This window comes from Lagopus muta, chromosome 7, assembly GCF_023343835.1.
Source record: "Lagopus muta isolate bLagMut1 chromosome 7, bLagMut1 primary, whole genome shotgun sequence".
Classification (NCBI taxonomy): Eukaryota; Metazoa; Chordata; class Aves; order Galliformes; family Phasianidae; genus Lagopus; species Lagopus muta.
In genome coordinates, this window is record NC_064439.1 from 29,097,159 (window position 1) to 29,124,298 (window position 27,140).

Consider the following 27,140-nt stretch of genomic DNA (forward strand, 5'->3'; position numbering starts at 1 on the left):
CAGTCTTTGGGTGATGATGTTTTGGTTTGAGCCACAAGCTGCCACTGTGGGCATCTTGCAGCACACAGAGCTCAGCTTTACATGAATTAGAGGCTGTCTGTGTGGGTGCAGTCACAGGTCAGCCTAAATATCAATGCCTTGGATGCATCCAGCTCCCGCAGAATTGGAAAGGAATGGCAGAGGATGGCTAACATTTGAATGATCTTTAACATTTCCTTGACAGTACACATTGTATAGTTTAGCAGAATGCATTATAGGTATAAGAACAGACAGCTGTAAGGCTGGCTACAAATACATGGGAAACTATAAGCATTAAACTTGATATTGGGAATTGTAAATTTTGAAGTTTTGAAGAGGAAAGTTCTGTATCATAAAGAATAAAAGAAAAGAGCCAGCCCTGACAAGAAACATGTGGATATCCATACTTAGGATTATGATATAGGCGTAGAAATTCTAGAATAATTAAGTTAAATACAAGTGTATCAAATTGAATTCAATAACAGACCAGCAAGAAAAGTTATCAGTGAATCCCACTTTTTTTTTTTCCTTCTTTAAATTGAAGGGTATTAAAACACAGACCACATAATGATCCAACCATATATATACTTGCAAGACGCCAGTTCTCATAGGCAGTTAAAACAAGAACATTCATTCAAATCTTCTCAATATTTGTATCATTAAATACTAGAACGTAGAAGTCGTATCTACACATAAAGAGGATTCACACCAACCCAGATTTCTTCCAGCTCACCTTAAACAATAATCCCTACAGCAATATGAAAAGAAGAACAATATTTAGATCCCACACATCCAAAATAGTCATTTTCTCTTTAGATACTGATTCTAAAAATCTCCCCCGAAGATAATTACTGAAGGCCTGAGCTGGTTTCTTGGGAAGGTGAGGAATGGCCCCAGGTTTGCTCCAGCCAAGACCCTAATTGCTTGCCTCTATTAATGAACTAATCTTGGACACCTGGAACTAGCAGGCTCCATGCTGGGCAGACAAGGCTCAGGTTACCTAAGAAATGTTCCAAATATATTTGCACAAATCACTAACCCTGCAGATGTGTAAATAGCACTTTTGTCATATTACTGGGGAGATGGACATGTGTTTGCAGTGCTGTAGCACATAAAACCTGAAGATGAATTCATTGTGTTGCACTAATCCCTTCCAGAGGCCAGGTGGGTTTTAGGGGAACCAGATAAGCATGTTGATTATCCACATTACTCTTCGTATTAATCCACTTGTCTACGTGACACAGAATATCACAGACATTCACAGCATAAATATACAGATTGCTGGAAAAAAAAATTACGTGCTGCATAAATGCCTGCTGTCTGTAAAATGTAACCTAATCGGGAAGTTAGCCAAAAACCTTGGATAAAACCTGAACTAGATAAACCGTTAAATGCAAACTGCCAGAACGCAGATTCACCAACCAGTTGATCCTGGAGAGTAGGGAGTACTTTTGCCACAGACAGCAAAGTACCGCTTGTGCCTTCACTACTGAGCACTCAATCAACGCTGTAAACAGTAATGCTAAATACTCATAAAGGAATTTATCTACTTCTGTTCTCCTTTGGGAAAATATTTAACACAATAATGTCCATGCATTCTTTTCTTCTGCTTTCCAGTCACGCGCACCCTCAACAAAGGTCACAAAGATGTGCATACCACAGAGAACAAAATTAATCCCCTCTGAAGATTTATCACAATTAAAATCATTAGTGAAACTAAGTAAAGAAAATAAGGCACTTGGGTATTTCAGGGAAGAATTCCTAAATGTTTTGTTATGCTTATAAGGAAAGGGAATACATAGACCTGTTTAGATGCTTCCAGATATTTCCTGAAATGTTGAAATGTATAACACCATCCTGCCATCCTGTCTTCATACATTAAAAAAAAAAAAAAAAAAAAAAAAGCTTGGGTCTGTATTTAAAGATTGGGAAATGGTTCATGACCTCAAACCAAGAAACTTCTTGTAAAGTCTCTTCTGCCTACTCATATTTTCTTCTTTATTTAGTCATTTATGACAAGGTCTCAGGTGATTTACCCTTCTCATGACCTTACATCTTTTCACTGAAGTGGTGACCTTGGATATTAATGTGGGTTTTGAGGCTGACTTTTTAAAGCATTTGTCCTCATTTCAGATGTTACTAATGTACACTCGTTCTCATAAAGGCCTCCCTTCTTGCATGCAAGGCAGACATTCTAATTTCCCACAAGCTATGGATTCTTTCTGCACCTGGGCCAGGACTACTCCTGCCTGGTTTTCTACAGAAATCTGCTGCCTTGACTTGCAGCATTCAGCAATGCTAGTTTGAAGAGAAGAAAAAAAAAAGCAATCTATACCTTTACAGATAGATCTATCTATCAATATATACCAGACCTGGATGAGAATAAATAAAGTCTGTAATTCTAAGATGCAAGTGTGAATTTCAACTGAATTTGTATGGCAAAGTGGTTTTGAAATCTCTTTCTTGAATTCACTCTCAGTTGAGAATTTGAATTAGATGCACAAAAACAAAAAATAGAAGAAAAAAAGAAATGGGCAAATGGGGAAACAATCGTGATCTGTGGAGTGATTGAACACCAAGGTTCTTATTGACTTCAGCAGGGCCATGGCTTTGGCCTTTGTTGTGCTAGCAAAAGTTGTCATCTGTTGATAAGCAAGATAGAAGATGAAATTTACTTTTCTACTCTGTCTCGATCTTTCACTCTTGCCTATCTTTCTTTAAAGTCTTTGTCACTGCCTACTGCCAGCAGTAGACAAAAAAAAAAGGATGGTCCCAAAGTGGGATCTCATGTAACAATCTCTGAATTTCTAAGTGATTTGTGAAAATGGATGTTCAAATTATTACTGTTTTCCAGACAGCTCTGGGAACTCATAGTTGCTTAGCAAATTTGATACTGAGTAATAAGGACACTGCTCTTTGCTTTCAGTGCTATGGGAAGATGTGATTTTAATTTATTTGTATAGGATCATAAAGTGCATGTTCTAACACTATGTTATGTATTCAAGATATTAGAGAAACTTTGGTCTTTTGTAACTCTCTGCATGTGAAGCTGTCAGGGAGAACTGACAGGTTGCCTGCCATCACCTCCTCTCCAGCTAAGTCAGCAGCCCACACTGTCAGTGTGAAAACATCTGTTGAATGGATTTATTGACTAGGTCTTAGGAGCCTTTTTCTTTTTTTCTCCACACTGTTTATTACAGCCCTGACCTAATGAACTTAATTTGTTGACATGTTTCCCTCAGTGTCTTACTTGATCCCATCTCACGTTTCTTTCTACTGTGCTGTTTTCTTGGCAACAGGAGTTCCTGGCGCATCAGCGTGTCCACCAGTTGCAAATCTACCAGGCTCAGATGGCTACAGTTGGCATGGCGGGATTAGATAAACATCGGCTGGTGTCCAGGACTCCATCTTCCCCCACTGATTCCACATTACCTCACCCAGCCGTGGACCAGCCCAGCCAGCATGTCTACACAACTGGTAGGATTCCCTAAAGACTACTTCTAATAGGCAGGGCAAATGCGTTTGTTCATGTAGGATCAACAGATTTAAATGCCTTGAATACCTCCTGCAGCAATACATTCAGTTTTAGCCTTACTGTTCCTTGGTTTTACGGTGCTGTGCTGGCTTCAAGTCAACCAGTGCAGCTGATAAATCACGAGGTTAATATTCACACAGTCGTACATTATTATCATTGACTGGCTCTGGCTATATAGTAACAGGTGCATTTTTTGTGTCTTTATGTCATTTATAGCTTTTTCTTTCATTTCCCTATCCTCTGGCTTTTTTCTCCATGTTCTTGTTGCTTGTTTTGTAAAGAGGCCATCAATAAGTTGAAGAAAAATCTCCAGTAAGTAGGAAAGCTGCAGAATAATTTTCCATGTCTTCATTTGACAAGTCAGACTACACTACAAGGTTCATTCCCCTATAGAAAAAGCAAAGTTGCAACTCTGACTGGAAGGTAATACTGACTTCAACTCAGGTATCCTCTAGCAGTTATGTGGAGTCTCTACAATAGAAAGTTTTCTGGTCAGATCTGGACAGTCCAATAATGAAGGGAGAATCTCCTACCAGTGTGGTCTAGGCTTTCCAAAATCGAGGGATTTGAACACTCAGAATCATCAGTGAAGGGAAGAAAATGATGACAAAAATTTCTTCTGGGTAAACTAGCTTCTTTTTAGAAGTTTGAATCCCAGCGTAATATTACAATATGCTTATAAGCAAGTTTCACTTATTCTCTGCATAAGAAATGGGAAGCGAGTACTTAGATATACTGTTTATTCAGGCTTTTGCCAGAGGTACTAATTCGTTCACAATAGTTATCAAAATTTGTCATACTCCAAAAGCTTGTATTTCTTGAGGCAACAATGATACACTTAGAAAAAAAAAATATATATATATATATATATATAAAGAGACATCCTTAAAACACTGCAAGTGAGTGAGTGGAAGCAAAGTGGCATTCAGAGATGAAAAAGATAATTTTTATTTTAAATATAGTTAATGTAAGAATTTCACTTGTTGGGTGAGAAACATTTGGACTTTATGGAAGGAAATCTGCTAATTCACTTACCATGAGTTTCTCAAAACGGCAGCTGTGCAGAGACAGTATTATTAGGGCAGGCCACTGCTTGTCTTGATGTGGTTCATAGAGTTCCCAAGACATCGTAAACTCATTCTAAAAGACTCACAGAAGACAACAAAAGGAAGCTCACTGCATATATGCTTCAGTGTCCTGTTCAAAAGTCTGCAAATCTTCTGGAGGTATGGTGTGATATCATATTTCATAGCACAGCTTTATTTGTTACTAATTTCTTCAGGGTTTTCTCATTGTTACTGCTGTTTTCCAGAACATTTCACCATCTTCAAAGCATGCTGTTAGATAACAATTTTTAAGTCTCTTGATCTCCCCCCCTTTGTTCAAAATGTTATTTAAAGTTGATCCAAATAAAGAATTTTAGAAAAGAATGAGTATTAGGGAGCCATAGTGGGGAGATTTTGCTTTTTCTGACTTAATGCAAATTCAGTTTCTTTTGTCTGGTGTCTTCTATTATTCTATGGCTCCGTGTTGCCACCATTTCAGACTGTCATCAGGGACACATTCTGACCTCAGTAATATTGGTGTAAATCCAGAATAAATCCACCAGTCTCAGTGGAGCTGCTCAGCTTTACACAAGGAATCTGAGAGCGCAATCTGGCTCTGTAGACATTTGTTCTGGAGAGACAGAATAACCATCTTTTATAAATATTTCACAGCCGTCTGCAATTGAAAACAGTTGTCTTTCTCTCTTTTCCTTCTGTGGGGGTGGGGAGATTATTGGCTGAATCCTGTTAGGGAAATCCTACAGGCTATTTTTAGCAGTAAACTCTACTACATCTATTGTACCAAGCACATGTGCTCTACAGCCAGCAGCAACATATCTGAATTACTTGCGCATCCTAAATTGATTTAGATGCTTGGAATAAATGAAAACATATCTCAGTCTTTTCTTAAGTTAACCCTGTTTATAAATAAATTTTTGCACTCTTTAGTGTCAATAACTGACTATTGAAAAGTTTTTTGCCATTTAGTGCTGACTTGACCAAACTGAAATTTGATTGGACAAAATAATTCACGCACATCAAGATTACATTTATATTTATATTCTGTTGTCTACGTAACTCTGTCTCTAGCTATATATCTCTATCTTGGTCTCTTATCAGTTTGGACTATGCAACTCTAAGCTTGTACAGAATACTCAGAATAAAATGATTGCTGAAAGAAAGGCAGACAAGTGATTCTTTCAACTGCTAAACTATTTTTGTTAGTAATTAGAAGCATTTATGTTCACTGAAGTCCATTGGGTGTCAGTGCCTACTTTGGCCAAGTGCTTTGAAAATCCTATTGCACATCCATTTACCTTCCCACTTGGGCAGAGGGATGGAAGGGAATGTTTTCTTAACTAGCAGTATAATGACCACTGAATAGTTCTACAGTCTGGGTGTGCGACACACTTTAGAAGTTAAAACTCTGGGCGCCAAGATAAGGAAAGATGAGTATGCGAGCATGCATCTATTTGCATGCATACTTGCTATTTCAAATAACTTATAAGAGCTGATGATAGAGCTTCAAAATTTATAAACTGTGCAGTGCAAATAACTGCAGAGAAAGGAAATTATTAACTTTTTTTGGCAATACCAGCAAAGATTTTAAGCTGCATTAGTTTATTTGTTCCAGATTCCCTGGTTCATTTTTTTTTCTTTTAAAGAAAACAAGCTGAAAAATCTGTACTAGAATTTATTGCTATTGTATTGTTTTGCATGTTGGATCATCTTTTAGCATAAAACTAGTCATGCTACATGTAGGTATTATTTTTGTGTTCTCCTTGTGCTAAACACAATTGTCATAACTTCATTTTGACTTAAATAGCATGATCCCTAAGTATTGGATCTAAAGGGCATGAGATAAGTAATATGGCATATATGTCAGCCTACCTAGAGCAGTATAATTTAAAAAATTTGGCTTCTAACTGAATCATCTCAAAACCTTAACTTTGCATTAGCCAAGTTACAGATTCCCATTCAGCAGGGTTTTTAAACACTTAACATCCATTCAACTTCTTTGCCAAATAGGGGTGGTACTGAGCATGTTCTTGAATCTGTACATTAATATTAATGTATACAATAATTAATATTGTATTTTCTTCACTGGTTGACTCTTCAGTAGCAGGCTAACACAATTCCCCCAGAACTGTGTTGGCATAGCATACTTCTATTGGCATAGAAGGAGGTTTTGAATACAAAGTTTTGCAGCTTGGAGAAGTTGTCAATTTGAGTTCTTTTCAAACATAAGAGGAAGAAAATGTTTCTGAAATAAAAATGGTTGACAGGGGTAAGAAAAATATTTCTGATTCCAGACATTTCTGTGGGATATGCAAACAATGAGTAAATAAATAAAATTATATTTCAGTTCTCAAACTTGGTTTAAGAGCCTTGCAAACTGAAGATTTCTTTAGTCCTTAGCCTAGTTTTTAGAACTTCTCTCTCCCTTCAAGTGCACAGCTACAGAGCAATGTGATATTTATATCTCTGTGTTATAAGGTTGTTCTCTCCTGGGAGAAACGAGTATAGAAAATTCCAAACAAACCTTGCACTGTGGTATAACAATAGGATTTGCTCCTAATTGAGCAATGGATGGAACAGAAAAAGGGCTCCGGCTGCCACTGCTGCGGCTCTGAAATTTCCGTCTGATGTACTTTGAGATCTGGACTAATACATTGTATCAGTTAAGTAGCATGAACACAGAGGGTCATTTTCATCACTAAATTTATTTTAAAAGACTTTTCTGAATGATTTTTCTTAGACCGTCATGAATATATAACATTTTCTTGTTATACAGAGGTTAACCAACCTCTTAAAGAAAAGGAGATAAAGAGTAACACGATTTTTTCTATTCATAAAAGATATAACAAGACACCACTCCATTTTTTCTCTTTTTGACTTTTATGTTTTAGTGTAATTTTTGAGCATCTTTTTTTAACTTTCTTGGTATAACAAGATGTAGATCTAAGTCAAAATTCAGTCTTTGAAATAAAAGAGGACTTAAAGATCCAGAATTTTCATCTTTCTTCTACTGGTAAATAACATCCAATTATGCAACAGTACACATGACACGAGACTGCATTTGTTTTACTCTCTGTTTCTTTTTATGTTGTCTTTGCACTGAAGGTGTTGTGTATGACAGCCTGATGCTGAAGCACCAGTGTATGTGTGGCAACTACGCTAATCACCCTGAGCATGCTGGAAGGATCCAAAGCATCTGGTCAAGGCTGCAAGAAACTGGGCTGCTAAACAAGTGTGAGGTAATAAAAAATAAAGACCAGATACATGACTTTTTTTTCAGGTGAACAGCATATTTGTTAAATCCAAAATCTATCTTACTTCTGTAAGAATAGAGTGAATTGACACAGGAATTATTTAGATTTAATTGACTATATTAAAATAATGCATTTCGGTAAAGCACACTTTCCAAGTGTAAAACAAAAATTTTGCACAATGTATATCATTATCTGCATACATCAGAACATAAAATCCAGCTACACCTGTGTTCTTCACCTTGATATAGGAATTTAGCAAGATACAATCAAACCACAAACACAGACCTTTCAGTAGAGCACCTTTTAATTTCTTCAAGCAGCTAACAGGTTTTTTTTTTTGTTCTGAAGTAGTACAGAGCACTGCTTGTTAAAATGTAGTTTCTATCACTTCATAAGCATGTTTCACCTTGTCTTATTTCAGGCTATAGTCTGTTTTCATAAGCATTCACATTTGCCTGAAGTATGATGGGTACCAAGTCGAAAATCAATACATACAAGTGCAATATAATAAATATTGCAGAAAATAATATCAAAGCAACAGTGGAGCTTTATTCCATTTCAAAATCACATATTAAAATATCATGCTTAAATAAAATATGAGCTCTCAGATTCCCATATCACCTGGGCTACTGAAAAACAGCTTTTCCTGCCACTCACTGCTTCCCACGAGTTGTACAGCACTGTCAACTTCTGCAGAAGCCAGTGACAACTGAAGGTGCTTACTGCACTGCAGCATAAGTCAACAAAGTTCAACAAGTCTGCTTTATGTTTTGCAGGATCCCTGGATTGTTGGGACTCAGTCAGTTAATTTCAGTATATATTTAGGTTTTCACAAAGGCAAAAGAACTTGTACAACAGAGCCTTTTTTTATTATTATTATTATTTTTTTTAGTAATTTTTCTGCATGTAGCCTAGCATACTGGACAGTGAGATATTGCAGGCACTGGAAATGGATTTGTTGTATACACTCATCTAACTAGATGGCAGCACTCTAACAGGGTAATGGTTTCGTGGGTTTTTTTTGTTTGTTTGTTTGGTTTTTTTTGTTTATTTGTTTGTTTTTGTTTGTTTTGTTTTTAGTTTGGATCATTTTTTAAATTTTAAAGACTTTCTTTCAGCAAGGTTCTTAAGGCCAAATATCAAATAAGTGGTTTCATTGATGGGATCACATACTTAAGAAGTAAGTTAAACACCCCGTTGAATGCTTTACTAAATGAAGGCCTAAATACCTTATTGATTCCAGACTCATACAGAAAAGTCAAGAGAGGGCAAGTAAGTATGTGGGTCACTCTTAAAGTAATGCTTCATATTTATTTCTGTAGAAACTAGAATAGATAAAAAGGCCACAATAACACTATTTGGACCAAATTTTCAGCTACAAAACACTTTTTTCAACATAGCCCTCGCCATTAGCTGTGCATTTTTGCCGGCAGTGAACAGGAGCCTGCATGCAACTCTCATAAAAATCTGCACCAGCGAAGGTGACCCACTGTCACTGTTACCAGTGCTAAAATGCACCACCCACTGCCTCACTGTGCTCATATCCACTATTTGGTCTCTATAAACTTTCAGGAAACACCAGTGAATGTCAATGGATGCCATCTTTTTTCTCATGGAGGAATTCACTTCCACAACTTTGCTTCATACACATATCCGTGTCATACACCATTCTGTTAAATTGTTCCTCTATACTATCTGTCATGCAGTAATAAAATGTACTGGAATATTTCTGAGAAGGTTCAACCTCTGCTACTCTAAGACTAACATCTGCCTCTAACATCATGAACCAACATAATAAAATAGGAGGCATTACTTTTGGAGCAGCCTTCTTAAAGTGCAACATGCCACCTTGTGTTATTTTATTCAGCAATAAATAGATGTTGCTAGAACCAATTGTGTAGCTCTGGAAAAGTTGTTAATTGGTGAAATAATATAATTCTGAAGTGCATGCAGTTCAATACACCCTGTAAGGTTTCTCTGTAAGGTTTCTGCCATTTCAAAAATTGAAATGCAACCTAGTGAGTCTTCCAAAATCCTGAATGAGAAGAAAGGAAGTAAATCCACATGCTGAATGACATTCAGCTTATTTTGACTCCCACTGTGTACATAGAAATGAAACTGGAATGTGAAATGAATTATCAAAATGCAAACTGGTTATAAAACTTTGAGGAATGTTGGTGTGAAGCTCATGCATTGATCTGATGTTTATCTTGATCCTCTTACATAGCTAAAGACAGGATTATATCTGATGGTGCAATTTGTTCTTTGCTTCACTGAATTCTCTAGCATTTACTCAACGACAAATTCGACTTTAAATCCACTTTTAAAATACAGAAAAATTGAAATGATTTGCTTCCGTGTTAATTTGATTCTTTCGGAAAGTCATTCAGACAAATATCTGACTCATATCACCAACAGAGAGGCAGTTGCATTATTCAAGAAGTAATGCATTACTACAGTTAAGCTGCATTCTAGAATATACCACGTTGAAAATGCAGAGCCAAAGCAACACTTGCACTCCACTGTCTCCTTTACTGACTTCTGAATGTCTCCTCATGGACATTAGTATTTCTTAATGTAATTTCTCAATATATGTTTTGTATGAGTTTCAGAAGGAGTTTGGGGTAAGGGAAGGTCACTGGTCTAGTTTTGCCAAGAACAATGCCTGGCGCACCGATTCTGAAGGATTGTTCAGGTAGACTGCAGTATTGTTCTTTGTCTGACGAGGAGCTCCAGGATCAAAACTAGCTCAGTCAGGGGTGGCTCAGATCTCTGCACTTCCAACATGTGCATCCTTAGCCAGAGGAGAGTGTCAAGGGGACCTCCATATTTTGTTAATTTAGCAAGAACCTTTAGATAAATGAGCAATCCATGTCTGTATCATCCGTATTACTTCTATCAGGGAAAAAACAGCCCCTGCCATCAATACATGTGAAATCAGACATACCTGGCTGACAGCTTATTACAGTCAAAAGATGAATCTGGGCAAATTAATCACTCATATTGTCCTCGTAGATAGATTATATAAAATATAACTTGGTAAAATCACAAGAAGATTTGACTGGAGTATTTGAAGCTGTATCTGCACTACAAAATGAAGTATGGCTGGATTTGTTCTCCACTACTATGGCCAAATGGAATTGGAAAGCCCATATTCACATTACCAGGAGTGTACTCTTATGCCTATGTCGATGCCCAAGCCATGTTTGGGATTTTTTTAGGATAGTGCCCATTGCTGCTCAACCAAAATGGTGTGAAGGACCCCATTAACACATAGCAGTACATAGGATTGTGTTCCTCTGCCTGTGAATGTTTCCTAGCACTTCTTCCTAGCACTTCAAAAATAATGCCTCCTATTTCATTATGTTGTACCAAGCATCAGAGGCAGATGTTGGTGGTATGGCAGTAGAAGCTGAACTTTCCTGCCAGTATTTCATTGCATTTTGTGGCTGTGTGACAGATAGCATCAGATGGACAGTCTGACAGAATGGTGCTTGAAGTCATGCAATTTTCTCTTCATAAAGAGTAATGCATAGCTGCCCTACCTTTGGGACAAAAGAAAGGTTGAATGTTTTGGTAGTGATGTCTGCATTCCACTTGTTTTATGAAGAGGAAGTATTTACATAACTCCTGTGGGGCCTTAATTTATGCACAAATGACTGACACTGGACTACCCGGATCAGTATGCTTTTGGAGAAGAAAAGAAGAATGTAGACAGGGTCTCACTTTATGCTCCCACCTCTTCTTCCTGTAGGGACTGTGGTTCAGAACATTTTCCTTTTCAACCTGGAATTTGATCTTGGTTTGGCTAGTTTTCTGTAATGGTAGGCATTACCCCTCCTGCTGTCTGTATCTCATGCACTGAAAGGGAGAGCATGAAAGAATGTAAGGTTTTAAAAACCATTGTTTCTTCCAGATCACATGATCAAAATATATTCAAAAAAATCATATCCTCTGAACCTCAACTTACCATTAATGAATAAATAATCCAGGAAAAGTCCATAAAGACACTTTAAGAGCCAAACTCTACTGTTTAAAACATATTCAGACTAGGCACTGGGAGATCAAAACACGTGAAGATAATAACTGCATCTCTCTACAGATGCACGAATGTCAGAGATACAACTGGAGTTCCCACAAAAAGGAGAGAAAGAGATGTACTGACTGGCAAAATACCTGTATTATCTGTATGTTTTTTCTTTTTAAATATGAGAGAATTGAACAGTGATGAGAATTTCCTGAAAAATAAGCCCTTGTCTGAAGACCTTGTTTATAAAATGGATAGCCTGGGAAAATTTCACAGAAATTCTATATCCATATGAATAGCTGCAGTAGAGGCAATGGACACATACTGAGAGACCTGAGCGAGAAATATTGCTTAAGCTAAGTCAACAATTCCTGTTAGTTCAGCAGAGAGAAACAAGTGGTGTCACCTTTGTCTTTGTGAATCTCTGGCTGTGCAAGAGTTCATTTTGCTGAAGGGCTAACCAAAATCTCTAGGTTAATAGAGGTCATTTGTGTGAAACTTTAATGGTACATTTTAAACTCAAAACCAGATTGGACAGTCCTTTTTACCTTAAATTCTGTGGGAGGTAAAAGCATTTTCCTGTTCTGGGGAAAATAACTTTCTGTTTCTGGAATGTTCTTTTGCAGCACTCAGGTGCATTTTTGCCCACCTGATATGTGCAAAAGTCTCCATTGATGACGGAACTGCGTATGGCAGGGGAGAAAGCACACAAATTGTCACGTATGTTAGAAAAGGATGAGTTGCCCTGTGCTACTGTTGTGTGACTAGTGAAGTCCTTTCAGCTTCCCCCAAATGAAATATGTTCCACAAGTTCTGTGCTATTACACCTTTTTCAGTTGCTTTTTTATGCCTATTTTCTGCTTTTTGGTACACTTTAAGCTTTTGATAACAGCACGGGCACTGAAAATGAAGAAGGATATAAAATAAAAATGACAAGTATAAAAGTGTACATCTAAAGTTATACAAATGCATGTTATATGTAGCTGGGAAAGGGCTGTTTCGTGCTGTTTGATTTCTTCACTGAGCCCATTTCTGCACAATCTGTTTCTTCCTAGAAAATCTGTCAATATTGGATAATAGGTAGCTCCTCAGCAAAATACTTCTCTACTCTAATTCATTTTGGAGACGTCACTACCAGACCCTACTCTGTTAGTGCAGAACCATACGACACCATGCAGCTCCATGCTACAAGAATAACGGGTGGCTGTGGGTCTCTTTATAGTTAGAGTGATATGGCATTTAAGAGCACTTTAAAAAGACCCAGACAATTAACTGTCTTAAACGTATCTTACAGAGCTTTTGTGTAACTTGCAGAAAATATATGACCAGACAGTGAGTATTTTCCTCAAGGTTCTTTGATGTGACTTTTGCAAAATACCACTTTACTTTTCTTTCACATTTGTTTCAGTTGTTCTAGAAACCAGCCTTCCTTTCTTATTTTATTGTGAGGAACTGGGCATACAGATTTTGAAGCAGCTTATTAGAAAGACAGAACTGAATGAAAATGGATGAATAAATAAATATTACCAGTCACCTCACTTGTGAAGCAAAAGACTTCATCTGACTCAGAAGAACTATTGCGGAGTGCACTGATTCCATGAAGTAACATAATGTGATGATTTTGATTGTGCAACTGTGTGTTCAGAGGATGTGAATACATTGCTACAAAGTCTCATATGAGACTGGGAGAGGCCTGAATAAATTGGAGATGAAAAAAGTTTATTAAGTCATTTAGTTCCTGGATCATTCCCTAAAATGTTTTTTCCACTGCTGTGTCCAGACAAGCTTTTAACACTACAAGGAATAGGGCTCCCACTATAACCCTGCATGGAAGCTTGTTCCACAGTTATCTACATCCAAATTTAGGGCACTTTTCCTCCTTTGTCAGAAAAAGTTGCTGCTGCTTAACTCTATATAAACAGGGCATGATTCCTCTGTCTGTCCCTGGGCAACTCCTTTCTTCCTTACTGTGCTTTCTTTAATGTTTATAATACTGCTTTCTTCTCCTAGTAAAGATGTTTGTACTTCCTGATACGCATGAGTGTATGATGGATATAATGACAGCTTAACCTGTAAAAAAATTGATGCGAGCAATATTTCTGTAAAAGGTTGATCAGTCTAGTAAAAATAAGATGGTCTGTTTAGGTAACTTCTTTACCTATTTATTTGTAGGCCTTGACAGTCAGAAAGATCCACATTCTAGATTGTGACAGGTTTTGCCCATTGGTTCAAAATGACCAGCTCTTCAAACAGAGACTAAGACCTTAAAAATAGTCTGCTTTCTCTTTTTTGTTATCCAATATCAACAGGAAAGATGATCTTGGGACCAGAACTTTGTTGACAGTGCTGTTTATTACGCCTGAATCTGAACAAAATCTGCTTCATGTTGTTGTTTGCAAAGGCACTTGCACTGGCAGATAAGTAAATATTTTTATGACAGGCTGTAACTCCATATACATACAAGGAACAGATCTACCGAATAAAAAGAATTAGCCTTACTTTTTCTCCCTTTTTTTAAAGTGATTAAATGTGCGCAATTGGTTTACAAAAATAGTCCCACCCTTTTTTTTTTTAACACTGTTAAATGAGGAGACTGCAAGCTGGTGAAACAGTTAAAGAGACAAGTCTCACTTATAAAAACAAAAGTAAGTAAGCGGGTCAGTATCTGCAACAAGAAAAATGACCCTTAGAAATCAAACATACATTCTAAAAATAAAAATACAGAGAAATATTTTTACTTAAGAATGTAAATGCTAATTTTCTTCCTCTCCCTGGCCGTCTTCAAAGTGATCATGTTCTCCCAGCAGCATAAATTGCAGTAATTACAAAAAAACATAAATCTGCATTCAGAACACATCTGCAGCTTACAGGTGTGAATAAGGTTTTGTTCTTTAAACAAGACATTTTCTAGTCAACTGTCTGATTTAAGAAATATCTTCTGTTTTGGTTTGTATTTCTTAAAATAATATATAGAAGAGTCAGGATCTTTTCTTTCTCTTGTATTTGAAATCCTTTATTAACTCTGCTACAACTTAAGCATTTGTGATAAACCACACAAGCATTTGTTTTTCATATAGCATTACTTTAATAAACAAATCAGTGTCACATTCCTGCATGACACAATTTCAACCCATTATTAATCATACTAAATGTTATTTCAAACCTTTACTTTTTTCTTTTTTCTTTTTTTTTTCCTAAATATTGTCAGTGGAATATTGTAGGCCTCTGCTGTTTTCTTTCAGCGAATTCGAGGTCGAAAAGCCAGTCTGGAGGAAATACAGCTGGTTCACTCTGAACATCATTCACTGCTGTATGGCACCAGCCCCCTGAACAGACAGAAGCTGGACCCCAGGAAACTCCTAGGTCTGTACAGGCCTCTATTCTACTGAGAACAGCACATTCCAGCACTGTCATTAGTCATAGCTGGTGTCAGTTTAAAATACTTGGCAAGCAGTGTGACAAAAATTCACTTTTTCCAAATGCATTGCTATGTGGAAGGAGAATGTCACAATGGAAGCCAAATATAGATTAGCAGAATGCGCAGGCTGGAAAGCACAAAGAGAAGTTTCTTCTCATTTGCTTCAAAATTGTCAAAACATTAACCCTTTATTGTAATTTGTTCTCCATCAGAGATCGATGGCAATTTTGAACATGGTCTTCAATCTCCTTGTGTTCTCTGCTTTGAAAATGAGAGTTTAAGATACACTTGCTTGTCAGAACTGCTTGTTTGCTGTTCTCATTTGCTTTATTTCAATGACTTCAGCCATGCTAAGTGCAGATACCATGCCTGAGTCTTGTTATGAAGTGCTATGAACTTTATTTTAATGCCTTCCCATTATGCAGAATATCATATATTTCTGAAGAATGGGGAATAGACTTATTAAAATATTAAATGGACCTATGAATATACAGAATGCCATAAAACTGTCAAGATTTTCTTATAAAATAACTTCAGGAACAGGGAATGCTCATCATAAGCTTTCATAGTAGAGAAGTAAGGTTAAACTGGGCACTGTCATGACAAGTGCAAGAAACAGAGCCTCTTCTCACACCTGCTACAATGATGTGAAAGGAAACACAAATAGAGCATTTTGCAAATAATCTGTGAATGAAATCCTGCCTTTTTTATCCTTGCACACAAGATGAAACACATTCTCTGCTATTTTTAATACATATATCCTAAAATGTGGAGATTTGCCTAAATGTAATAAAACTAAACCAAAAAACCACAACATTAGCCGTCAAGAAATTGCTGTTCTAGTTTTATTAATACATAGCAATTATTTTGCTTTGGAAAGAGTTCCTTCCATAAGGTGAACTGTGGCTTCAGTGAGCCATAAATGTAGATAGGAGAAATATACTGATCGCAGTAACATCTAAGTTTATACATGTTTGACAAAACAAGATCAAAGCTAAAAAATAATTACAACATGATAGATTATCAGAAGCTAGAATTTTTAAGGTAGGAAATCCCCACTAAAAACAAACAAACAAACAAACAAATAAGCACTAAATACCTGCAAAATGAAGAATTGGAAACATTTTGATTTGGGTTCATCAACATTGTCAAAATGTTCCATTTTGATAGAGTCAAGCGTTTCATTTAGTTTTTTTTTATTTTAATTCATGTCATTTTAATTTTTACATTATTTAATATAACATACATTTATATGAAGTCTTGTTCCCATTTTGGACTGTTATATGGGATGCAGTAGTAGTGTAGTTTCAGTTATGGAGGAAAAAAAATAATGAACCCAGGTACTCTTGCTGTGTTTCTACCTATGTATACAGAATGCAGAAGGCTCTGTTTACTGAATCTCAAAATCCATTTATTTGTTCACAGTTCTTTGCTCAACACTCTTTGCCTTTGTCATCTGGCACTCAGTCCAAAACATTTACTCTGAGTTTATATCGAGATCACACTCATAGCATATATCCTGAGTGTATCTTTTGCTGAATACCCTTTTCTGTCTCTGTAGGATGTTTTCTTGCTGCTTCTTGCAAGGCCTTTTACGAAGACAATGGTCAATTATACACCCTTCCTACATGCTTTTGCATGTGCCTGGTTTTTTGGCTGGAAACTATAACCATTTAAGCTTTCATTCTCCTATATAAAATAACTTACTTTTCTTTTACATTTTTCCAAAATGCAGTGTGACTTCCATCTCCCATTGTCCCCATTTCAGTGTGGTTGAACCTAAACAATGCTGACATTAAAATTAACATCTTGGTATGGTACAAATATTCAAAATGATGTGTAGTGAAGGAGAAAAATCTAAAGGAAATGTTTCTCATCAAAAATGTCATCAATAACAACACCATCTCATAACTTTCCCATTTCAAGTAAAGTGAATTTTTTTTCCTACAGCAATTGTTCCATCAGATTATGGTTTTGCATTCTAATGAAAAGGGTTTTGTTTTCCTTCCCTTACTCCTCTGCACACTAAAAAAGACAGAGTCACACTTCGTTCTTCTTTTAAGCCTCAGAAAAACATTTGTTCCCTGTCCCTGCTCAGAAGAGGACACTTGCATTTTCTTAAGGTCTTTTCTTGCTCACATGAAGTTTCTGTCTCTTGTAAATAGAAAAAAAACACCTGAAGGAACAAAATATATTGAATGACTAGAACTAGAAATGTGCTACTTGTCAATAAGTGCTGATTTCTCTGTTAAGGAAAACTCTCTGTTCTGGAAGGCTGTGAAGTAAAACAGCTGTGAACTACTGAAGTCAGTGAGAATTGTGCACATAGATATTGTTCACATATTCTTCATGCTTTCAGAGTATAAACTGTCTTGAACTCCTGGCTTTATTTCTCCAAATCAGGGGTTGCCAAAGCAGCTATTGCAAATGATTGCTTCAATTTTTACACTATCATGCAGTTTAGCTTTTAACTGATCATATTTCACTGTGGTGTGTTAAACAACATGTTATGTTGCATTACATCTTCTTGATGTGAATGAAACTAATATGGAGACTGTGTGTCACATCACATTATGGTTTCATGTGACAGAATACAATCTTTCATACCTCTCTGAATGACCTCAAGGGCAGAACAGTTTGATTGCTTTTTACCTCCTCAACCATAATTAATAAAGTGTTTCTAAAAATCAAGTTTCCTATGATCACAAGTTTTTAAAAGTGGGAAATACCCTGTCAACACATCCCTGACAGCGAGGCAATATTTAAAGTACAGCTAAGAGATGCGTTTATAGAGCATCTCTGCAATTGCAATTACTTCCTTAGAAAAAATGTCTTCGTTCTTAAAGGATGACTCTGGAAGCAAGTAGATTCCTCAAACTGACATTGCTCTTTATTAAATGGTGCCTTTTAACAAGTAGACGCATTGTTAGTGGATTTTTTTTTGTTGGTGGGGGTGGTGGCTTTTTTGTTTTGTTTTTTCTTTGTGTGTGTTTGTGTGTGTGTGTTTTTGTTTTTGTTTTTCCAGAAAGGGAGCGTTTTCCCATCATTTTTCTTGCTCATCAGACTCTCATTCAGACTCTGAATAGCAAATCTCAAAAGTGGTATTCTTGGCTTCTATAGGGGCTTCCTGCTTGGCCACCCAGTTTGAATAACCAGCTCCTACTACCTTCATGGGTTGACATTTTTGAGTACAATATTTCTAGCTCTACCTATGAATTTTTGTGGTGAATCTTCTCTAGATCTTTCTTGTAAAGTGATTTGCTTGTGACTGCAAATACTGACATGATACAAAGCCATTTGTCTTTTACATGTCACTCTGAAAGCAATGCTTTCTATTTATTTTGATGAAAACTACAACAGATACAAAGACCACACTAAAACTACTGGATAGAGTGAATTCTCAGCTACAAAACACTATTCTTCAACATATTCATCACTGTTAGCTATGCATTTTCTTCCAGTGATGTGCAAGACCTTGCATGCCATGCTCATCAAAGCCTGCATGGCCATCCAGAACATGGCTTGTTTTTCACATCTCTGTCACCTCTGCTGAAATTCACCACCTCTCTGTGCTCACCTCCACAGTTTGCTCTCCACAAATGTTCAGGAGGATAGGAGAATGTCAGTAGGTGATGTTTTTTTTGAGCACAGAGGAATTGAGTTCCACACCTTTGCTTCATTCCCTTTTCTAAGTCAGATGCCATTTTATCAGACCGCCCCTCTGCTGCCATCTGTCACAGAGCAACAACACGTAACAGAACATTGGTAGAAAGGTTCATCTTCTTAGTGCCATAGCACCACTATTTGCCTCTGATGCTGTGGCCAACATACTAAAAGAAGAGATATTATTTTTGGAGTTGTCCTCACCTACTGAAGTATCTCAATATCTTCTTTCTATTATTGTTTTATGCTGGATGTATCCTAAGTAAGAAAGGGTGACACTGGGAAATATCAACTATTTATCAAATTCAGCTGAGGCAACAACTCCAAGCACAGTTCTCACTATTCATCTTCAGGGTTTTCATTTTCAGACAAGTGTTGTGAGCTCCTTTCTTTCTTAGAGGATAGCCAAGTGATGGTCTCTCCCTCTCTCTGTCTTACTGCAGATCTTCCCGACGTTCTTTTAATGAATTCTTGATGCTTTTCTTATTTTGAAAATTCTATCATCTTCGGCTTTTTTGCTCTTGTGCAATAAGAAGTTAGTATCCTGGCAAATTTCTTGATGAACTGAAAAGGCTTTATGATTGTTTTTCTCTGATTTAATGCTATCCGTTGATTGATTTTAGTGTCTTTCCTCACCATCTGCTTTTCTGTTTCCCCTTTGTGTTTGTTGTTTTTAATAGTGTTTACCATGTACAATGTGCCCTGCTGCATGGAGATAAATGAGAATTCATCTGTTCTCTCTTATGCAATGGAATTTAAGAAAAAGTCTAATCATTCAATATTCTAAAAACACCTCCTTTTATCTCGAATTTCAGTCTGTGTTTCTATTAACATCTGTCACTTTAACAGCACTAATTTTTTAGTTAGCTGCTCAAGACTTTTTGATCTTCCCCATAGCAAGAAGTGAAAAACTGCTGCTCACATTGGTCCCTGGATCTGCTTAGCAAGAAATCTGGAAAATCCTTCCATACCTCAGCTCTGACAGTCTTTGTCAGTAAACATTTCCTTGTGTGTCTGAGGCCATTAGGACTCGCAGTACGAGAACTTTGCATAGCCGCTGCACCTGCATTTCCCTGGTAGCTCCACAGGAGGTTTTGTTTCGCTTCTCTAGCACACTGTGCAAACTGATCAAAGGCCTCTACTCTGTTAAAAATGCATCTTGGATTTTACTCAAAGCATAAAGCACTTTCTTCATCTCAGACCTTTCAGTCTGGTCTCCCATACTTCAAAGATGATGGCTTATAATTGTCTTTATACATTTCATTGGCACCTGCTAAACATGAGTAACTGCAGTGTTTGCCCCTTCCATAACAATGGGTGGCTCCTCTTGGTAACTTGAGTGATTCACTGCCTAACGCTTCCTCCATATGGCAAAGCCACAAAACCAGTTCTGTGATATGGCAGAAGAAAAGTCTGCGTTCTCTTCCACAGCTGCCTTAGGATCAGATTACATACTTGAATAAGAACGGAGTCAAGTCCTGAGATTCTTTTTTGAGATCGTCCTTATCAAGAGAAACAATGAGTTTAGTGGTTCAAAAAAAGAAAATGTGAACAAATAAAAAGTGATTATAATTATTAACTTTATCACATTATCTATAAAGCATAATAAGCTAGAAATTAGATTCTAAAACCTATTATGTTCCCTTTGGTAGAATGTATACACTGAGTATTACTGACATAAATAATGAAAAAGATATTTCATGTTATGTTCTAAAATATTAAAACATAAAAATAAAAATAACAAAATATTCATTAATGGGATATAAAAAAATGAGACCCACTTCTGAATAGCTAAGAAGATGAAGACAGCAGTTTTCGAAGGATAAACTTTTTGGAGAGCTGAAGTTAAGAAATAGTCATCAGTTGCATGTGAAGCTTAATGACGTTCCCTCTGTTGTCAGTGAAAAGAAACAGGCACTTCTAAAGTACGATTCATCTCAACAATCATCCAGGCTGGGGAGAGATGCCTACCTCACTCCACAGGCTGTGTAATAAGCTGAGATGAGTAGCATAGGCAAGCTGCTTATCTTTTCAGCAGCTAAAGATACCAGGTTGACTACTAGCCCTAGTTCAGAGTGATTTTCTGCGAAGTTGAGTTCATTACCTATACACTCATTAGAAACCCTTGCTTACCAATCTTAGGATTTGTCACTGTTGCAAAAAAAAGTAATTTAAATGTCCCATGGCTCATTTGCTTTTGAGGTATTAATCGAGTTCTTTATTTTCATTTTGTGATGCTTAAATTCAGAAATGTGAATTACAGTAGAGGTTGCTGATCCAGTACTCAACTGATTTTTTGATAATTGATACTTACTGTTTCTTTTTTTTTTTTTTTCAATATATAGGAAACGTGTCTCAAAAACTCTTTTCCTTGCTGCCTTGTGGAGGACTTGGGGTAAGTAGATGTTTTGTTGTTTCTTTCAAGAGAGGACAGCACATGACAAATGTATTAATTCATAGATTCCACAGCACTGTTTTACTAACAATTCAAAGTCACAAGAGGTTGATAAATCTAAAGAGGAATTCTTGGACATTATCTTACTATTTTCAAAGACATGAGTAAAATATATTGCTATCAGCATATGAAACAGATAGGAACATGTTTTGTGGAAGTGTATTTTTTTTTTTCGCGTGTGATCTATTTTTGTGAAAAGTAACGTGTGCAATTTCTTCTAGCAAAATGAAATTTGATGAAGCTGCTTCATGTATTGCTGAAAAGTAAATATAGCTCTGCATTGCTCAGAGAGCAGAAACAAAAAGTACCGGATTACCAGAACAAATTCATTCTGAAATACAGGCGTTGAGTATTAGTATTCAATGGGCAAAAATTTATAGATAATAATGTGTTGAAACAGTAGGCAAACAATTAATCCAAATTATTGAAAGCATTTAGAATGGAGAATTTCTACTGATCTTGGTGTCATGCTCATACTAAATTCATGGGAAGATAATAGCAGGATAAATCCTTTTTCATGTACAGGTGTTCCATGAATTTTCTTTTTTTTTCCCCCCACTTTCATTCTTTTTTCCCCTACACAGCAGTTTTCCACATATCTAGTTCAGCTCGGTGCATTATTTACTAATGTCAGTGAAATCAAAATGCTGATATTATTATGTATGGATGGGCTGTCTGAGTGACACTATACGCTTTAGGTTTTTGGATGTTTTTGCTCTTTCTCAGTAAAACCACAATCTCTGGAATGAAATCAGAGATATACCTCAACTTCCAATACAAATTTCTAATATTTTATTTACTTTTATCCTTCACAAAGGATAAGTTCCATGACATAGTAATCTTGTTTATAGTTTCTTTTTTTTTTTTTTTTATTAATGAGATACTCGACAAATAAAATACATGTTGTAAGATGTTAACTCCCAACAATAATAATTCCATTTGAGTTTTCAGTATTTAGTAATGTTTGAGGTACTGTGAGTTACAGAGAATGAAAGGATCCCAATCAAACTCCTTTATTGCGGATTTAGGCTTTCTAAAGATTCTAATCAAAATCTGGCACTTGGTGATTAGCAACTTGCTATACTTGAAAATTGGAGATCATTCCTTTGTATGGATCACCTAACATTACATGAAGTCATGCAGACATGCATGTACACATGCGCCTCTGTGCATTTCTGTGTACACAGATGCATGCACACATGCTTGTGTACACAAATTTATCTATAAAAAAGGTGAAATTAATTGTCATCAAGGTATTTTTTCACAGTTACTGCAGTAATCAAGATGTTTAGAGAGGATTAAACAGGAGATGAATGATGTTATGAAAGAATTTTATTGAGACTTCTGAGCAAGGAAAAGCTGGTGCAAAATTTCTTGACAGTTCTTTTTGAGGGCTTTGGAAAGTCAGTTGGACTGGGGTATGCTTTGAAAATAAAGCTATAAAAGATTTTTCCACGAAACATGTTATTGAGACATGGGTGAGTTAGTACTAAAATATCATAAATAGAAATGGAGTTTGAAATCCTTTGAAATCCTTTTAGTAATGAAAGTGTGTTGCCCACTGTAAGGAAAACACAAGATAGTAATGCTCAGCATAAATTAGCTCTTTAAACACTTAAATTTATCTGTACTTTTTTGAGTCTCTTTGCTTTATTTCTGATTTAGAATCATGGAAAATGGATTAAAGAAGCTATTGTAGAAATAGATCCTTTATTTATATTTTTCTAGTTGGTTTCCCTTTCTATGTATTATTATTGTCAGCCTTACTGTGGGCCTCTTAAAGAAATGGGTTGTGACCTTTTTCAAGGTAAATAATCAGATTAGGAGCTCTCTTTCAGTGATATTTAGCTGTCTGTTGGTTAAGATGAGCTCTGGGAAAGGGAGCTGCTTCAAACTGCCTGGAAAGCAATTCCTACATTTACATTCAAAAAAGATGGTAGAGAGAAAGAAGAAACATTGTTATTTAATGGTTTTCAACTTAGTTGAGGGTTATGAAGCAGTAATCAGCATGAAAGCCATAGTTCATGCAAAGACTGTGAGGAGGCATAGAATCATTTAATTTTTTTCTTATCTTCTGTGTTTGTTGTTTTTTTTTTCCTTGCTTGTTTATTTGTTTACTAAATAAGACAGTGAGAAAGGCTATTAAAAAAAAAAAAAAAAGAAAAAGACCTTAGGTCTTGCAGAATACTTTATAGCTTTCTCTTGATTCTCTTGATTCTCTTGATTCTCTTGATTCTCCCACAGAGATATGGGAACCTTGCTGACTCTTATTAGTCAGCCTTTCTATTATTACATAGATGTGTGGTTAAACTACTCAGACAGGAGATGTTCCCATCTAGGATTATTTCTCTTCCCTGCCAGGTTGTATTTAATATCAGAGTTCCCATCTCTTAAGGAATGTTGTTATTACTGAGGAGATCATAAATTGTTTCTGGGTGGGGACCCTCACAGCACACTAAACCTGCACCACTGTTGAAAGGAGCACTGAGCCAATAAGACAGAGCACAGGAGGGAGCAAAGGCCATGTGCCTAAGTATATAATCTATCTATCATACATTAATAAAGTGAAGTCCTAGCACCTCTTTCACAAAGCTTATATATTTCACATGAAAGAATCACGTTGACAAAATGTGAACTATTCTTGGAATAAGAATTAGAATTTAAGACTTCATAGGCATCGTAGGCATAATGAGCCAATGGGCAATAAAGATTATTGGCATGAACTTGGATGGCTTGCCTTGTCCTGAAAGGACTTAAAGGTGCAACTAACCTCTTCAACCCTAAATTCCACTATATTGTTGATTTTGTTGTCATCTTTATCTGTTCTAATAGCACTAATAAATTGCTGCCAAGATGATGAATCCTCTTTTTTTTTTTTTTTTTTTTTTTTTTTTTTTGGATTTTGCAATTGCAGAAAAATAAAACTTTATCAAGAATTTTGATTTTTTTCCAAAAAAAAGTTCTGATATTTTGGAGTGCTATTCCATTGCAATTCTGAATTGTTTGCATTGATACATTTAAAGCTACTGATTCAGTAAAGAATTTTCACCTCTATGAATATATTTTCAAGTGATAGTGACGTTGGAGTCACTGTTGAATTTTACTTGGTATATGCCAGGATTTCTGAAGAAGGAAAGAAAAGTACAAATAAGAGACAGAACAACTAATAAATATCTCCCTATCCAAGAATCCAAAGATAACTTATACTGACAGCAAAAGTGAACAGATCTAATATATATAGAAAAAAGGAAGTCTATATCTGACCTCCTAAATTTACCCATAACAGGTTTTCTTTCAATGACAGTTCATTTTTCATCTGAGAACTATCTAAAGTTAGCAACACGTCTGCTGAAGTATGAGACTTCCTTTTTGCAGTAATGTTTTTTATTCTGTTTTTTTTTTTTTTTTTTTCAGTTTCAACACTGCAACAGGCTTAATTGTTATTAAAGAGTTCTAATACTGGGCAGTGTGATTCCTTGCACTAAAGAGACACTATTAGCTCTACAGCCAACGTTTCTAATAATAACAGATTTTTCTTGTAGCTTGTCAGAGGTTTGGAATGTGGAAAGGTTTCCAGGAGGTGGGTAAATTGCAGGTGAAATGGCCAAATGGGGAGAACAATCACAAATTACTTTCTGGTCCTGCAAATTATCAGAAAATGTCATAATTTTTCTTCTGTGAACAGCCACTAGAGATATAACTGATCATTTGGTCAGTGCATCCATCTATTGCAATTCCTAGTCTTCTGCTGCGAAAATGACAAAAAAAGAAGCAGAAATCTACTTTTAATGGGAGCAAGTTTCATCTCTGCCTTAGTCTGTCACTAAAAATAGTGGTTGTTTTCCTGCCTGTTTGACCTGCTGCTGTGTGAAGAAATCTTGAAGTCATTTCTCAGCCATATTTTTTTGCCTAGTTGATCGGCAAAAAAAACCCACAAAAGCAAAGAAGAGCGGTCTTTTATGATAATGTCATCATCGGCTCCCAGCTTCAAACACTTCTGCGGCTTTTGAATTGTCATTTATAACTTGGAACTGAACCGACCCATAATTCCCTTGATGCATTTAGAGAAATTGATAACAGACTGCTTCTTTTACAGCTCAGAGGAGGCAACTCCAATCACATCACTATTGGCAGTCAATATTATTTTCTGACATGGTTGTAAAAGTATAAAGGGGCTTATGGCATTTGTTTAGATGAGGAATGGGCTCTCAAGCTGTGCTGGGGTTTATGGGTCCAGATTACTGAGTAGCAAAGGGAATATGATGTTTGCAAACAGGATATGATTTTATTTAAGTTTGGGTTTCATACGTTGTTCCCTGGGGATTACTCTGCAGACAGAAGAGAATTTCACTTTTATCATATGAAATTGGGCAGTTGTCCAATCCTCCCCCTCCTCCCCCTCAAAGACACTGCTCCAAACCTGTAATGTGTAAAGTCAGATTTTTAAATTGCAAGAGGAGGAGATGGGGAAGAATACCACCCTGTAATAAATTACACTTTTACAGAATAAATCTTTAGTAGGCTTAGCAGTGTTGTTCATGAGCTAAATACTGAGCTATCTGAGTGGCTAAGAATGGCTTGTACATATTAAGAAAGTCCATTGCATTTCCTTTAATTTTGATGTTGTTGTAGTAAAAGAGGAGAGGTTTTCTGCTAGGATAAGCTGGTCTTGTTTCATTTCTGGAGTACAGGTCAATTATTGCATACTAGGAAATAATTTGGCCTGTAACTATTAAGAAAAGAAATTTAAAACTATGAAACCTCTCTTCTCTTTTCCAAATTCTACAAAATATTCATAGTATCTCTCTAAATATGATGTATGTTGATTTTGGGGTGGCCAAAAGGGACAGGGAGGTGATTGTGCCCCTCTGCTCTGCTCTTATGAGGCCCCATCTGGAGTACTGTGTCCAGGTCTGGCGCCCCCAGTACATGAAAGAAAGAGAGTTGTTGGAGAGAGTCCAGAGGAGGGCCACAAAGGGGGCTGGAGCACCTCCGCTACGAAGACAGGCTGAGGGAGCTGGGCTTGTTCAGCCTGGAGAAAAGAAGGCTGTGGGGTGACCTCATTGCAGTCTTTCAATACCTAAAGGGAGCCTACAAACAGGAGGGGAATCAATTCTTTGAAATGGTAGATAATAGCAGGACAAGGGGAAATGGTTTTAAGTTGAGGGAAGGAAGATTTAGGTTGGATGTCAGGGGGAAGTTCTTTACTATGAGACTGGTGAGGTGCTGGAACAGCTTGCCCAGAGAAGTTGTGGATGCCCTGTCTCTGAAGGCGTTCAAGGCCAGATTGGATGGGGCACTGGGCAGCCTGGTGTAGTATTAAATGGGGAGTTAGGTGGCCCTGCCTGTGGCAGGGGGGTTGGAGATTCGTGATTCCTGAGGTCCCTTCCAACCCTGGCCATTCTGTGATTCTGTGATTTTCTTCCTGTTATTCCTTGCTGCAGTAGTTGTAGAGTACTGCTTTTTGTCCTGACTACACAGGAAGAAATGAAAGAAGGAAGGCAAGACCTCAATAGTGCACAACTTTAATAAGTCAACCAGGGAACAAATTGTTCTCTTCTTCTCCTCATTCTTCCTTCTATCTCTCCAGCCTGTGCAGGAAGATTTCTCAGCCTTTAAATGTTATAACTTTTCATTCATCTCATAGGTATTAACTATATCAACCTAGTGCTATTACCATGGTACCACAAAACAGAAATTAAGAAA

At 36.7% G+C, this 27,140-nt stretch overlaps 1 protein-coding gene across 13 annotated transcripts in view; it reads left to right on the forward strand.

Annotated features, from left to right (window-relative positions):
- HDAC9 (histone deacetylase 9) overlaps window positions 1-27,140 on the forward strand; it is a 441,905-nt gene that overhangs the window by 293,597 nt on the left and 121,168 nt on the right. For all 13 annotated transcript variants that reach the window (XR_007378361.1, XM_048952240.1, XM_048952241.1 and 10 more), the window contains 4 exons: window positions 3,318-3,495; window positions 7,723-7,856; window positions 15,141-15,261; window positions 21,325-21,374. Coding sequence is in view for 12 of the 13 variants with exons in the window: in XM_048952240.1 (XP_048808197.1) it covers window positions 3,318-3,495; window positions 7,723-7,856; window positions 15,141-15,261; window positions 21,325-21,374 (483 nt within the window). In the remaining variant the exon portion in view is untranslated. The remainder of the gene's footprint in view (window positions 1-3,317; window positions 3,496-7,722; window positions 7,857-15,140; window positions 15,262-21,324; window positions 21,375-27,140) is intronic.